The 13,168-nt window shown below is 44.4% G+C and overlaps 2 protein-coding genes across 2 annotated transcripts; one reads left to right on the top strand and one right to left on the bottom strand.

Annotated features, from left to right (window-relative positions):
• Positions 1 to 4,007: 4,007 nt before the first annotated feature.
• LOC143005559 (cilia- and flagella-associated protein 144-like) lies at positions 4,008 to 4,400 on the top strand. The gene has a single exon (XM_076157011.1). It carries the CDS (start codon positions 4,008 to 4,010, stop codon positions 4,398 to 4,400), a length of 393 nt encoding a protein of 130 aa, XP_076013126.1.
• Positions 4,401 to 7,056: 2,656 nt separating this feature from the next.
• znf16l (zinc finger protein 16 like) lies at positions 7,057 to 13,168 on the bottom strand. The gene is made up of 4 exons (XM_076146767.1): positions 12,606 to 13,168; positions 9,273 to 9,662; positions 8,947 to 9,165; positions 7,057 to 8,776 (listed from the first exon to the last, which is right to left on the bottom strand). The coding sequence occupies exons 1-4, from the start codon at positions 12,937 to 12,939 to the stop codon at positions 8,073 to 8,075; spliced, it is 1,647 nt and encodes a 548-aa protein (XP_076002882.1). The 5' UTR covers positions 12,940 to 13,168; the 3' UTR covers positions 7,057 to 8,072.

Genomic DNA, 13,168 nt, shown 5'->3' with positions numbered 1-13,168 from the left:
ACCAATCATAATCAATTAGGCCTGCAAGTCTTTGGCCCACACAGTGATTCGATTATGATCATGAGCTAAACGTTGGTTTTCACCCAGAATGCCGTAAAGCGCTTGAAGAACAAACGTGATGCACCTGCCAAGATCCAATCACAGTGCAGCAACATCCAGATAAGTTGTGTATCTATAAGTTAAGTATAAGTATACGTTATGTATGTTGGGGCATACACAGTTTTGAGGCTTGTTAAACATATGAGGCCTTTAACACATTTTTTAAGCCTGTCCCCACATGGCTGACTCTGATAAAGCATGGAATCCTTTGTTCACAAAACAAGAAGACCTAGAGTACAGTGAACCAACCCTCTCTTCACACCTTGATGTGAAGATGTCATAGACCCAGCTGCGCGACATTGGTCAAAAGGTTAAGCCTTGGCCTTGAGGTCATTTGTAGTATAAAAAGCCCTGGAAAATCAAAATCAAGTCTCTCCGGCTCAACTCAAAGCAGAAAGGAGACACAAGAAACCCAACCCTGGATTTTTCCAGTGAACACATAACCTCTAAGGCCTGCACCTCAGTTTGCTTTCAAAAATGTCTGATCTTGACTCAACTTGGGGACCAAGTGGCGATTCACTCCGCCCTTTTCCTCCTATACCACAAAGACAATTTTCCAACTTCTTTAAGCCCAGAACTGAAGAGTTGGAGCAAAGCTCACCACAATGGACAAACCATCGACTCAGTGGACCCTCAGCGCAGCTGTCCAATCTATGCTACAGAGAATCACAAAATGGACGTGATTCTATTAAGTAAGGCTTTGATGTTTGGGCAGATTAGATTTAGAGTCAGATTTAGATCCATGTAGATAAACACACTGTATGAAATACTGAATTTTCTATGTTTAATATTTCTGCTATTGTGTTCTTTAAGTTTCCTAACCGTGCTTTTCATCACTGAACTTCTTGCTATTGTTTTATGTCTCTCCGGTTTATTATATTTATGGTGATGACTCTTAGGTATCATTGTGAGTTAATAAATCCTTTCATATTATAACAAGAAGTGTCTGAAATTGTTTGCTTTGAATATTGTATGATTTCATCATCTGTCCACGCCAAGTCTCACCCTTCCAGATTGATTTCGAGCGCATAAACTAATCTTTAGATTATTCCCATTCAATTAATTAACTAATTAATTAATTTGATAATTTTAATTGATAATTAAGATTTATGATGAATCTTTGAGGCTTAGGTCAATTATCTGCTGTCTTTTTTCCCTTGTAGATAAGGGTGGTGCCCCCGAGGACTTTAATTTATTAAAGTTATTAATTTGATTATTATTTTTAATTTCATTTCATTTATTTTTTTGATAGCAATATTTGATACAGTAATTACACCAACAAAGAACAACACAGCAACACCCACAGTCAGATAACCATCCTCACTTCCTGTCTCACATGATGACACCACTATTGATAAAACGACTTTTCTACATTGTCAGTGTTGTGACACACAGAATGTGATTAGAAGGACGTTATTAATCAGGCTCCGTACACATGCTACCATAGGTATTTGTCTCACCTGTATTCTGACAACGTAACCATGCAATGGATGTCAAACCCCATGTATACAAGGTTTACACTACTATATGTATTTGTCTCACCTGTATTCTGACAACGCAATCACGCAATGGATGTCAAACCCCATGTTTACAAGGTTTATGCAGGACTCTGGTTTGGAGTGTCCACACAGTCATCGGGCGCCACGTCATGAGCGTGTACAGTGTTAATCACAATCACATGGTGCTGCTCAGACTGCGTTCTGCCTGTCATTATGTATTCATGGATACAAACACACACACACACACACGCACACACACACACACACACACACACACACTCTCACACACACACACACACACACACACACACACTGGTTTCATTGTCAAGCTGCAGCTGAAATGTAAAAATGAACAGAAAACAACACAAAGATGTCCAATGCAGAAAAAGAAGCTGGAGTTTGTAATAATGATAAGCTGCTAGATGGAGTATAAAGATAATGTAAAGATTCATGAGATCTTCATCTTTTATGATGCTGCTTGGCCTGACATCATCAGAGCAAGTTCCTCTGCTCAGGAATAATCTTGCCAAACGCTCCGCCTCCATCTATGTGCCTTTGTTTTGGCAAATTTAATGAGTCGCCAAACACGACACCTCACTCATTATGTGTACACACACACATGCATTATATACACCACTCAAGATTGCACTTATTTGCCATTAGTTACCATGACAACCTGATGTGTGCAATTCCCATTCTGAACAGAACCAATCAGCAGAAGTGGCGTGGTTACCATGGAGCTATGTGCTGCACAACCGTTCAAATGTCACGAAAACGTTTTTCCGCTTGCTTGGTGTGGATGTTGATGGCAGACATGATTTGTTTCACTCATCTTCTAAAGATGCGAGGAAACGTTCGCTCACCCCAACTTTTACTGAACTTTCTCGTTACCTTGGAAACGATTACGCTGTCTGAGGACAGCAAACGGAACCGATATCGCAGCTTTCTGTGAAGATCTACATGTCGAGAAAACAAATTCAACAAAATGACTCCAGTCCTCTGAAACGACTTCCTGATAAGGCAAGCATTTCATTAATCATTGGCTCTATTTGCTTATCAATTAATCAATCAATCCAAAATCATTATTTTTTCATGTTGATTTTTTCAAACGATGAAATTAACCAAAGTACCGACTGAAATGCACACACGCCTGTTGTCAGGGAAACACGTTTATACCTCACTACTACCATCAGAAGGAAGACGACGACTTACTGTGTGAAGCGATAAAAAAACGGGAGCATCGTCTCATCTTCCTCCTTCAGCCTGCACAGGTTTGTGTTTTCTTCCTCGCATCATGCACTTTGTCAGCGTCTCAGCATCCACAGACGCCCAAACACTCTGAGCTCCTCAGCAACACCTCCTCCCTCTCTCTCGCTCTCTCCCCCTCTGTGCCGCTCTCTCTCCCTCTCGCTCTTTCTGTCTCTCTCCCCCTCTTTCTTTCTCTCTCTCTCTGATTAACACAGAATAGAGTTAACGCTGCCAGAGTATTCAGGCACTGGGTGACCCTGTGTGGGCTCTAGAGCCTCGTACTGCATCCTGTGACGGCGGAGATGGAATAACAAATGAAACACACTCCAGCTCGTCAATATGGATCCAACATGTCCTTCTTGCTCTCACTCCTATTCCTGCTGTTCTCAGCTTTTTGTATTAGAGACAAATCTGCCTGAGGAGAAACATGTGATGAGGTTAGTCAGGGTTCAGATGTACATCTGGTTGGGCAGACGAGATTGTAGCTACCAGGTCCTCATCTCGCATGGGGTTTACCATGAACCAGAAGGGTCATAGAAGAAGTGCTTTCTTGCCCGACCCGTCCAAGTCAACCACAACCAATGCAAACTCATGTAGACTCTTCCAATAGTGTAATTCACCTCATAGACACTGTGTCTTCTGCCCATCGCTCTAATGTTCCTTATGAATCTGGTGTCAATAGCTCAAATGTATATAACCTTGCTGGAATACCACAAAGAATAGAATCTAGACTAGAATCTGTTAACCTGTTTATTAGCTTACACCTATTTTGCGTGTGTCACACTGTAAATCTGTGGTATAATTTGTCATGTTCTTAGGATGTTTATGTAGTATTTTGGTGATTTTTTTTAAATATCTGCAGTATGCTCATAATTATTATATTGTTAGCATAATCGTGATCATATTCCGGAGGTTCTGGTCTTCTGCTCTGTAACTTGTATATATATAACTCTTATAAGTACCTCCTCTTATTGATCGACTGTCAAGATGCCATGATGACATCATCATTTCAGGCACACCTACACCACCTGGAAGCAAGAGGTCATGTTAGCCTCCACATGATGTCATCTCAAGTGTAGACTGATGTTTAAATTAAGTCACATCATGCGATTAAACCTGAACTCATTCATTTTTTGTTTTTGGTTCATATCATTTTAAAACATGGCTGCCAACCTGAAAGGACTGACAGAGGTCGAGCGTGATGCCATTCACAAAGTAATGGTCCAGAAACTGGAAAGAAACATGGAGCCCTACACCGGCTTCTTCATCAATCCAACGCAGAAACTACATTTATATACGGACAAGCCCATGGCCAAGAAAGAAGACATGGCAGCGCTAAGTGAGGACTCTGAGTTCATGCAGGCCTACAGGAGGGCTCAGATGGTTCCCATGGAGAAGTTCTCACACCCGCAGACTTCCAGCCAGGTCATTGGATGGGTGTGGCTGTCGCCAATGCCACACGATCGCAGGGACAAGAGGAAGAACTTTAACAGAGAAAGCACTGATGTGTCCAAATACTTGGAGTGCCTCCTACGCAACGGCCTCAAGCCATGAGCAGGTAAACATGTCTGACTCTCTAAAGCTTCCTTTGTGATAATGACATTAATGTAAGATTTAGACAGTGGTGGGCCGTGCATTTCACGCCTAGGCCTTCAATGATGTCCTACACAGTCGTACCTGAATTATTCCTCCTCTTAAACCATCCTTATGACGCCATCGCTCTAGAAACTATACAATTTGACAGAAACACAGCATAACCGGGCGTTGCATCACCTTAAGATAGTCAAGTACAACAGAGTTATATTAATATTTCCGAAGCATTTATAATTAATAAATCAGCATTTACAATTAAGAGTGTTAAACTACCAACTTTAAGGTCGCTCGGGTCGCCAGCGTCGGGGTTGGCAGTGCTCTTCTCACGATTTCTAGCTTTTCTTGAAAAGTTTGTCTTGAAAATGGCGTTGTAATCATATCTGCGACCAAATTGATCTCTTCTCCTCGTTCAGCCATTATGGGTTGAAAAGAAACAGCTCACACAAATTAGCTTGTTCAAGTTCAGTTTGCTAGCTCTGCCTCTCAATAGTGTGTATCCAATCAAAAGACGTGCATGTGCTGATGTTATCGTACTAGCCAACTCGAAATCTGATTGGTTAAGGCCGTTAGCGTTTACTTTAAGCTATAGGCGGCCGCACTGCTGATTCTGAAGGCCTAAGGGCATATTTCATGGACCCTGGCAACACATTAAGGCTGAAATATGATTGGATAAAAGCTCTAACATAAAGCCCAGCCCCCTCCAAATCTCGTTCTGAGGCTGGAAGCAGCGCAACCAAGACGTAAGCTATGAAGTTGAGAAAAAATATATCAAAATTACATTTATATTCTGATAATGTTTAGGCCAGCAGAGAAGCCCTTGTTGGCCCTGACCGCCCGCCACTGGATGTAGACATGGCAACATCTTCATGTTTGCGGGGAAAAGGTCAATAAATGAATTTGTGGCCACTCTTAGTTACTTTATTGAACAGCACAAAAATAATTTAGTAATGTAACTTTGCTTTGTATTTGTATTTTGTTTTGAACAGACTCCCCCCTGCAGCCCATAAGATCAACACAGCGCCATCTAGTTGACAGGTATGGAATCCACCGGACACTTTTTGTGCGTCTCACTGTCTCACCCTTTAAAGCACCGATCACCTGTATCTCGATGATACACACTTGAAATGCATAAGTAAAATCTGACTGTTCCGTCTAAAATACACAATGCTCCTCTCAAACAATGATCTTGCAGGCGGGACAAACTGCTGAACAAAACCCTGCAGGTCTGTAGACGGCTAGAACCTAAGTGGCTAAGTTTAACCAAATTTGAAATTCTGATTTGCCTGGTTTGATAACCTGCTAATTTATAATCCACAACCTCTAACTACTTCAAACATATTAGTGATAATAAGAGTGAGCAGGCTCTCTGCTAACTCTGACCATCTCTCACATACTCACAAACTCACACTCTGAGTGTGGGGGGGCATTGACCAGCTACTTTCCACTTCTCCTGGCTGTTGTGCTGCCATCACGCCAGACGGTCAAGTGTCGACCAGCCGGGCTCCCAGGATCCCATCCTCCCTCTGTGTCTGTCCCTCTGTGTCTGTCCCTGTGTGTGTGTGTGTGTGTGTGTGTGTGTGTGTGTGTGTGTGTGTGTCTCTCTGTGGTTCCTATAGCACACCTGGCCATTTGAGAGGAGGGAATCTCTCTTTGAATTTCCTCCACCAAGGTTTCTTCCTTTTCCTTATACATTAATGTTTAAGGTCTTCCAAGAGAGCTCTGGACTGGGCTGGGAACCGTCTGTAGCTGGCCTGTAAAGCACTTTGAGACGATGTACGTGATATTGGGTATGGATAAAATTGACTTGATGTAGACTGTTCCATGCAGGCCCAAAAGCTCAGAGTAAAGACGGTACAGCAGCAAACACTCACTACCACTGGATAAAATGAAATCAATCAGAAATGAAGTAATCAAAAAATATACTGATTGAAAAAATTAATAAAAATTATGTAAATTGTGTTAGTCAAAAAATAATTAATACACTAAAGAAGCTTAATAGTCAAGAGAATCAGTTAATGAAAAACATTTAGATAGAATAATAATTATAATTAATTTTCTGTGCTCCCTACAAACACTCACTTTAGTGTGTTTGGTCATTAGTTTCATTTAGGAGAAGTTTTCTACTCAATGCTGCTATCTGGTGGAGCTCATCTGTATTGTCCAGACTCAGAGGGGCCCTGTGAGAGCTCGGGGCCCAAAGGGGGGGCTCAGGGGGCTCAGGGGGCTCAGGGGGCCTTGGTGGCTGTGGCATCTGCACCACACATATACTGAGATCAGCCTGAGTAGAGTCAAGTCGATTTTACTTGTTGAGCCCTATCACATACAATGTCTCAAAGGGCTTTACAGATCCACAACATCAAGAGGAATACTTAAACTTCTTTAATGTATAACATTTTTGTTTTTCACGTTACATGAAACTAATAAGAATCCCACTATTAATTCCTGAAGTATCGTTATTATTCTGTTTTTTTATTGCTTTCTTTCTATCTTTATTTTTTAGATGTTGAGTAAAGTTAATTTTTCATGCGATTGTGAACTTTTTTATTTTTCAATTCATTACATTTCTTCAACAGTATAAATATAATTAAAACTTTTATTCAATGTTTACTCTGCACTTTGTTTATTGAGCTTTTGCTGAGACCACACACACACACACACACACACACACACACACACACACACACACACACACACACACACACACACACACACACACACACACACACACACACACACACACACACACACACACACACACACACACACACACACACACACACACACACACACACACACACACACACACACACACACACACTTATTGTTTGGCTGAAGTCGTTTTATTTATTTTCTTACAGTTTAGTCATCCACGCTGAACTCGCACATACGAAGGTTAAAATCTGCTTCAGCTGATATCTGGAACGTTTTCGTCTTCATACAGGCAAACATCAGATAAACTACAGGATCCTTACATCCACTGTGCTGGCAAACATGACAAATGCAATCCCAGTATTACTTAATTCCCAGTCCTGATATGTGCTTAAGGATGTGACCCCGGTGCCTCTCACTGTGTGTTCCAAGTTCGGTTGCTCCGATATTTCCGTGTTTACTTTCCAAAGTTTTTCGATTGGAGCGTTTTGATTTCCGAACACAGTGGATTTTAGGGTTAGGTTGGATTATTCATGATACAAATCAACTTTCAACAAGCAGCTTGAGGACAAAACCCAGCAGAGACCTACCGGTCTGCTCTATGTTGTAGTTCTGTTTAGTGTCCATAGGAATACAGATGCTGAGCCCATCGGCCCGCATTCCAACCATTTTGTTGTTGTAGAACAAGCCACGCCCCCCAATATGTCCTCATGATTCCCACTCCAAGTTTGGCTTTTTCCTGGTTGTCGTCGGAGACAAACGTATAGGCTCTGATGCAATTTATTTTCAGTCGGAATGCTTTAAATGGTTTGTGAACCGGAAAGGAAACGAGGTGCATGTGATTGTTTGGTCCAAACCTGAGGTCATTGGCCCTCGTCAGTCTGAAAACACCTGAAGATCACGACACCGCGCAGTTGGCACCTAACGACCGCTCTCTGATGGAACATGGTGGGAATGGGAGTGAGTCCGTTCTGGTGGGCGGGGTCACTGTGCCGGGGTGCAGCGGTGGCTCTTGTAGGTTCCCAGATGTCGGAAGCTGCGTCCACACTGCTGGCAGCAGTACGGCGTGGCCCCGCTATGAATCCTCTGGTGGGTGTACAGGTTTCCCAGCTCCTTAAAGCGCCGGCCGCATTGCTGACAGGCATACGGACTCTCGCCCGTGTGCACCCGTTGGTGTCTCTTCAGACCAGAGAGGACCGAGAACCCCTTCCCGCACTGTGGGCAGGGGAAGGGGCTCTGGGCACCGCTGTGCACCAGCCTGTGGCTCTTTAATCGGGCTGCGTGACGGAAACGTTCCCCGCACTCCGGACACATGAAGGGCTTCTCTCCAGTGTGGATCCGCTGGTGCTGCCGCAGGTTACCCAGGTAGTTAAAGTGGCGGCCGCAGTCCCCGCACTCGTACCCCCCTTCAATTTTAATCTCCCTTTTAACAGGCCCCGCCCCGTGACCCACACTCATGACCCCTGATCCTGCACCGCCTTCGTCCGGCGTCCCGGCACCCCGTCTGGACTCGGCACTGCTGTCGGTCAGGCCAGGCGTGGCCGAGGAGGTGGACTGCAGGGCCTGGAGAGCCTGAGCGCCGGCACTGTCAGAGTGGATCAGTTTAATATGTTCCTCCAGGAACACCGAGTCAGGACAGAAGGTTCCACAGAGCGAGCAGATGTACGTGTGGCCTGGAAACTGCTGGCCTGAAAACAGGAAACAGACTGAATCAACCTGAGAGAGACGGACAGAGAGTGAGAGAGAGAGAGAAACGGGGGGCAGACGGAGACAGAGAGAGGAAAAGAGATGGACAGAGACACAGAGAGAGACACAGAAAGAGAGACAGAGAGCTTTACGTTGAGAGGGTCTGACTGACCTCCTTCCTGCTGCCGCTCTGGATTTGTCTCTACAGGACTGCTGCCCTCCCCTGGAGACTGTGAGGGGTCCATGGAGAAGTCGGGGGTGTGGATGTGTGAGAGGGGGGTCTGTGTCTGAGCTTGGTCCATTGCGGCCCCCTCCTCTGTCGATGTCTCATCTTCATCGCCGTCTTCTGCCTCACCCGTCTGTGCGTCCGGACACTCTGACTCCTTCATGCCTGTGAGAAATGAACATCAGAAAGGGGAATGAAACCGGGGGCTCACCAGTGATCCTCGTGTCACAGGTTGAGAACCATTCTAGCACGGGTCACTTTGTGGGTTTTACCCTTCAGCTCTGAGGAGTAGTCCATCGGTGCAATCCACTCATACTCGTAGATCCGTTTGCTGGCAGACGGGAGGATGCCGAAGAGATCATCTGGAGCAGAGTCGGAGTCTCCGGTTCCTGATCCGGAGCCCGTCATTCCGCTGTCTGGCCACAGACTGAGGGAGTGCGGGTCCGGCTCCTGGCGAGCCTCCCTGTCGCCTTGGCTGCTCTGGTCGCCGTCCAGTTCCGGACCCCCTCTGGAGTTTTTGTCTTTCATCAGATAATCGCATATGGCATCGATGTTTTCCTTTTTCACTCCAGGCAGGAGCGCTTTGACTCTCCTCAGGTCTGCGGCAGGCTGCTTGCCGCAGCTTAAGTCCGGTTTCCTGAAAGCATGATCTCCCAGCGACTCTACAGAGAAAAAATTGATTCCAATAACTACAAAACAATAAAAATTAAAAACTTAATCTAGAACTGATCTGTTCCACAAATTTGAAAACTGAGTGAGCAGCAAAAACCAGATAACTGATCAAAACCAAAACCATCAGAGAAAATGTGTTGACCTTTGACCTTGTGTGTTGCCAGAGTGGTTTTCTCTTCGAAACTGAGACATGTTTCTTGCTGTCATTTAAGATTTTTAGGGCCTTAAAGAAACTCAAAGTAGCTTCAGACACTAATACAATATAGTGACGACTGAAAATGATGACTACTTTTAAAAATCGTGGTTCTTGTCCTTAAAGCGACGTAAAAATAAACAAATTACAATAGCTCAACGCAAGGGGGCGCAAAGACTCCCTATGCAAGGCATGTCCTGCCCGCGGGCCGTACACGTTCAAAGTGCAATTTCTCTTTTCACATCAGGGTGGCAGCACCACTCTGTAGTCACGCTGTGACACCTTCCACCTTCCACCCTCCAGGTGTCACAGGTCTATCTCTGCTATGGCGAGGGTTCATAAAAAGAGGAAGGTGGATATCAAAGGCCGCCGCTTCCAGGAGCGATGGAAATGCTGTATTTTTTCAGTGAAAACCGAAACAATTGTGTTTGCTTAATTTGCCAAGAGACTGTTGCCTTATTGAAGGAATTCAATCTAAAGAGACACTTCCAGTAAAAACATGCTAATGCATACAACCAGCTATCAGGGAGCAAGCGTACTGAAAAAGTGAAGCGACTCGAAGCTGCCTTGGCCTCACAACAGCGGTTCTTCACGCAGTCCCGTGAGTTAAATGAAAACACTGCTAAAGCAAGCTATGAAGTGGCCATGCTTATCGCAAAAAATGGCAAACCTTGAAAATGGTGGCTCGAAACACTGTGGCACAGAGAATTGAGGACATATCATCTGATATTGAGAGAAACTGGGGGACAGGAGAGTGGATTTTGATTTCTTTTCGTCAGCTTGCGATGAAAGCACAGATGCTACTGACACTGCTCAGTTACTGATTTTTTTGAGAGGGGTTGATGATGACATGAAAGTAACAGAAGAGCTGCTTGACCTCCAAAGCCTGTAAGGCCAAACAGGAGGAACAGATTTATTCATTTGTGTTTGTTCTGCTGTTGAGGATATGAAACTACCATGGAGTAAAGTTAGTGGAATTATTACCGATGGCGCACCTGCCATGGCTGGTGAGCGAAGTGGATTAGCCGCACTGATCTGTAACAAAGTCAGCGAAGAAGGAGACAACGCTATCAAACTCCACTGTATAATTTACCAGCAGGTTCTGTGCACGAAACATCTAAAATTTGATCATGTTATGAAGCCGGTGGTGAAGACAATTAATTTCATTCGCTCTAAAGCCCTGTGCCACATTCAGTTTCAGCAGTTCTTGCTCGATATCCAGGCTGAATATGGAGATGTAGTATATCACAACGATGTGAGGTGGCTTAGCCGAGGGTCCGCACTGCAGCGTTTTGTCTTTCTCAGGGGGGAAAACTTTTTTTGTCATCTGTCAGATAATAAATGGCTGTCAGATTTGGCTTTTTTTTGACATAACAAAGCATCTGAATGCGCTGAACCTTAGCCTTCGAGGGCAAGACGCAGTGGTGAGCCAGCTGTATGCACACATCAAGGCCTTTGGAACCACACTGCAACTTTTCCAAAGACACTTTGAGCCCAGCACCGCACACTTCCCAGCATTGCATGACAGTTTTCCACTGGACAATATCTGTGCGCAAATGAGGAGGTATGCAGCAGCCATCGCATCTCTTATTGTGGAGTTTAACGGACGTTTTCGGGATTTTGCAGCTATCGAAAAGGACATGTTGCTTTTCTCTTCTCCGTTGACCCTGATGATGCTCCACATCAGCTGCAGCTGGAGCTCATTGAGTTGCAGTGTGACAAAGAGTGGCGCAGCCGACACCAGCAGCTTTCTTCTTCAGAGCTTTTACCAGCAGCTGGATAAAAGCAGATTCCCAGGAATGCGAACATTTGCAAAGAAAATGCTGAGGTTGTTCGGCTCCACATTTTTGTGTGAGAAGATATTCTCTGTTATGAATTTAAACGAGAACCACTTGAGGTCGAGACTAAGCGATATCCATCTACGTGACATTTTACGTTTCTCAACCAGTGCTGTGAAACCAGACCTGGCCTGTGTACTGCAGTCTTGATCTCAGTATCACCCTTCACATTAGTGTCAGTAAGTGACCTGTTTCTTGGTCATTTGAAATTCATAATCCCAGTTCCTGAGTGTTTTGAATATATATGTTGGAAGCATTTACAAATGACCACATCTGTCACTATTAACACTTAAATGTCAGAACCACAGTTATAAATGTATGCACTTGGATCTTAATGTTTGAAAAAGATTTCCTTTTATCTACCTGTAAATGTGACACAAAATATTACTTCCTGAATGATGTGAAAAACCAGAGCAAGGTTCATATGTTTTTTTGAACTGAACATTTCATAACCCATAATAAGTTGTGTTTAAAATAAACCTGAGGTATTTATCAGATTCATGGAAGTTTTAGGTAGGTTTCCCAGACTGCTTGTTCTTTATGTTATCTCACTCTTCGGATATGAAAGAAAGGCAGAATTATGTTGTTGACACCTGTTAAAGCCTGGGTGGTTTACATTTGGTTAGATTGCCATTTGGAGAAATGACAATGGTCGTGTTATTAAACAGAAACATGTTTCAGAACAGAGCATTTGTATGTACCTTTTTATGATTCAAAAATGTAAGGGGGGACGATCGGCCCTTGGGCATTTGCAAATTTTAAAATCCGGTCCTCTTTGAAAAAAGTTTGGACACTCCTGCCCTATGCTGCTTTAAACACTTAAACTAAGTAGAGACTCAACATGAGGCCGCCAAAGCTGAGCAGCTACATGAATCCCAAACGTAAAGCCCGTCTCATGTTACCTTGGCCGGGGGTCGCCTCCCTCTGGACGCCCTCCAGTTTCGACTTTAGCAGCTCGATTTCGTCCGTTTTCTCCCGCAACTCCATTCTGAGCACTCGGATCCGCACGCTGACCATCTTGCGGATCTCGCACAGAGCCGTCTCCAGCACGGCGGAGATGTTCCTGCCCAGATGCTCCGTGATGTCGCTGACCGAGCACAGCAGCTCCTCGTCGGGCTCTAGGTCTAGGAAATCTCCGTCGGCTCGGCTCTGTGGCCCCGAAGGCTCCATTAGGGCTCCTTGGAGCTCCGGAGACGCGCAGCTTTCGGTGAAACTCTGATTTCTCCTGCGACTCATAGATTTCACGGTTTTATTCTTGATGTTTGTTAGCTAAAGTGGCTCACAGGCTAATGTTTAGACGCTGCCGAGCGTCGAGTTCGCCCGAGTGAACGCGAGGGATACCGGATAACTACAACCGGCCTTCTAAATAAAAGTACAACCCAATTCGATTTTCGACATCCACATGTGTCGGATGTTTTACTTTGAAATCTACAAACGGAAACGGTTTCCCCCCGTCGTTTAGCTT

This window comes from Genypterus blacodes, unplaced genomic scaffold, assembly GCF_046128005.1.
Source record: "Genypterus blacodes isolate CSIRO-AG114 ecotype Tasmania unplaced genomic scaffold, CSIRO-AGI_Gbla_v1 ptg000002l_1, whole genome shotgun sequence".
Taxonomy (NCBI): domain Eukaryota; kingdom Metazoa; phylum Chordata; class Actinopteri; order Ophidiiformes; family Ophidiidae; genus Genypterus; species Genypterus blacodes.
Note: the sequence above shows the minus strand (reverse complement) of the source record. Positions and strands in the feature narration are given on the sequence as shown.

Excerpts from the sequence above, each read along its gene's own strand:
- znf16l (XM_076146767.1), bottom strand. The coding sequence starts at position 12,939 with ATGAGTCGCAGGAGAAATCAGAGTTTCACCGAAAGCTGCGCGTCTCCG. Across the intron at positions 9,663-12,605 it reads GGAGGCGACCCCCGGCCAAG|AGTCGCTGGGAGATCATGCT; the intron begins GTAACATGAGAC and ends TTTTCTCTGTAG. Across the intron at positions 9,166-9,272 it reads CTACTCCTCAGAGCTGAAGG|GCATGAAGGAGTCAGAGTGT; the intron begins GTAAAACCCACA and ends CATTTCTCACAG.
- LOC143005559 (XM_076157011.1), top strand. The coding sequence starts at position 4,008 with ATGGCTGCCAACCTGAAAGGACTGACAGAGGTCGAGCGTGATGCCATT.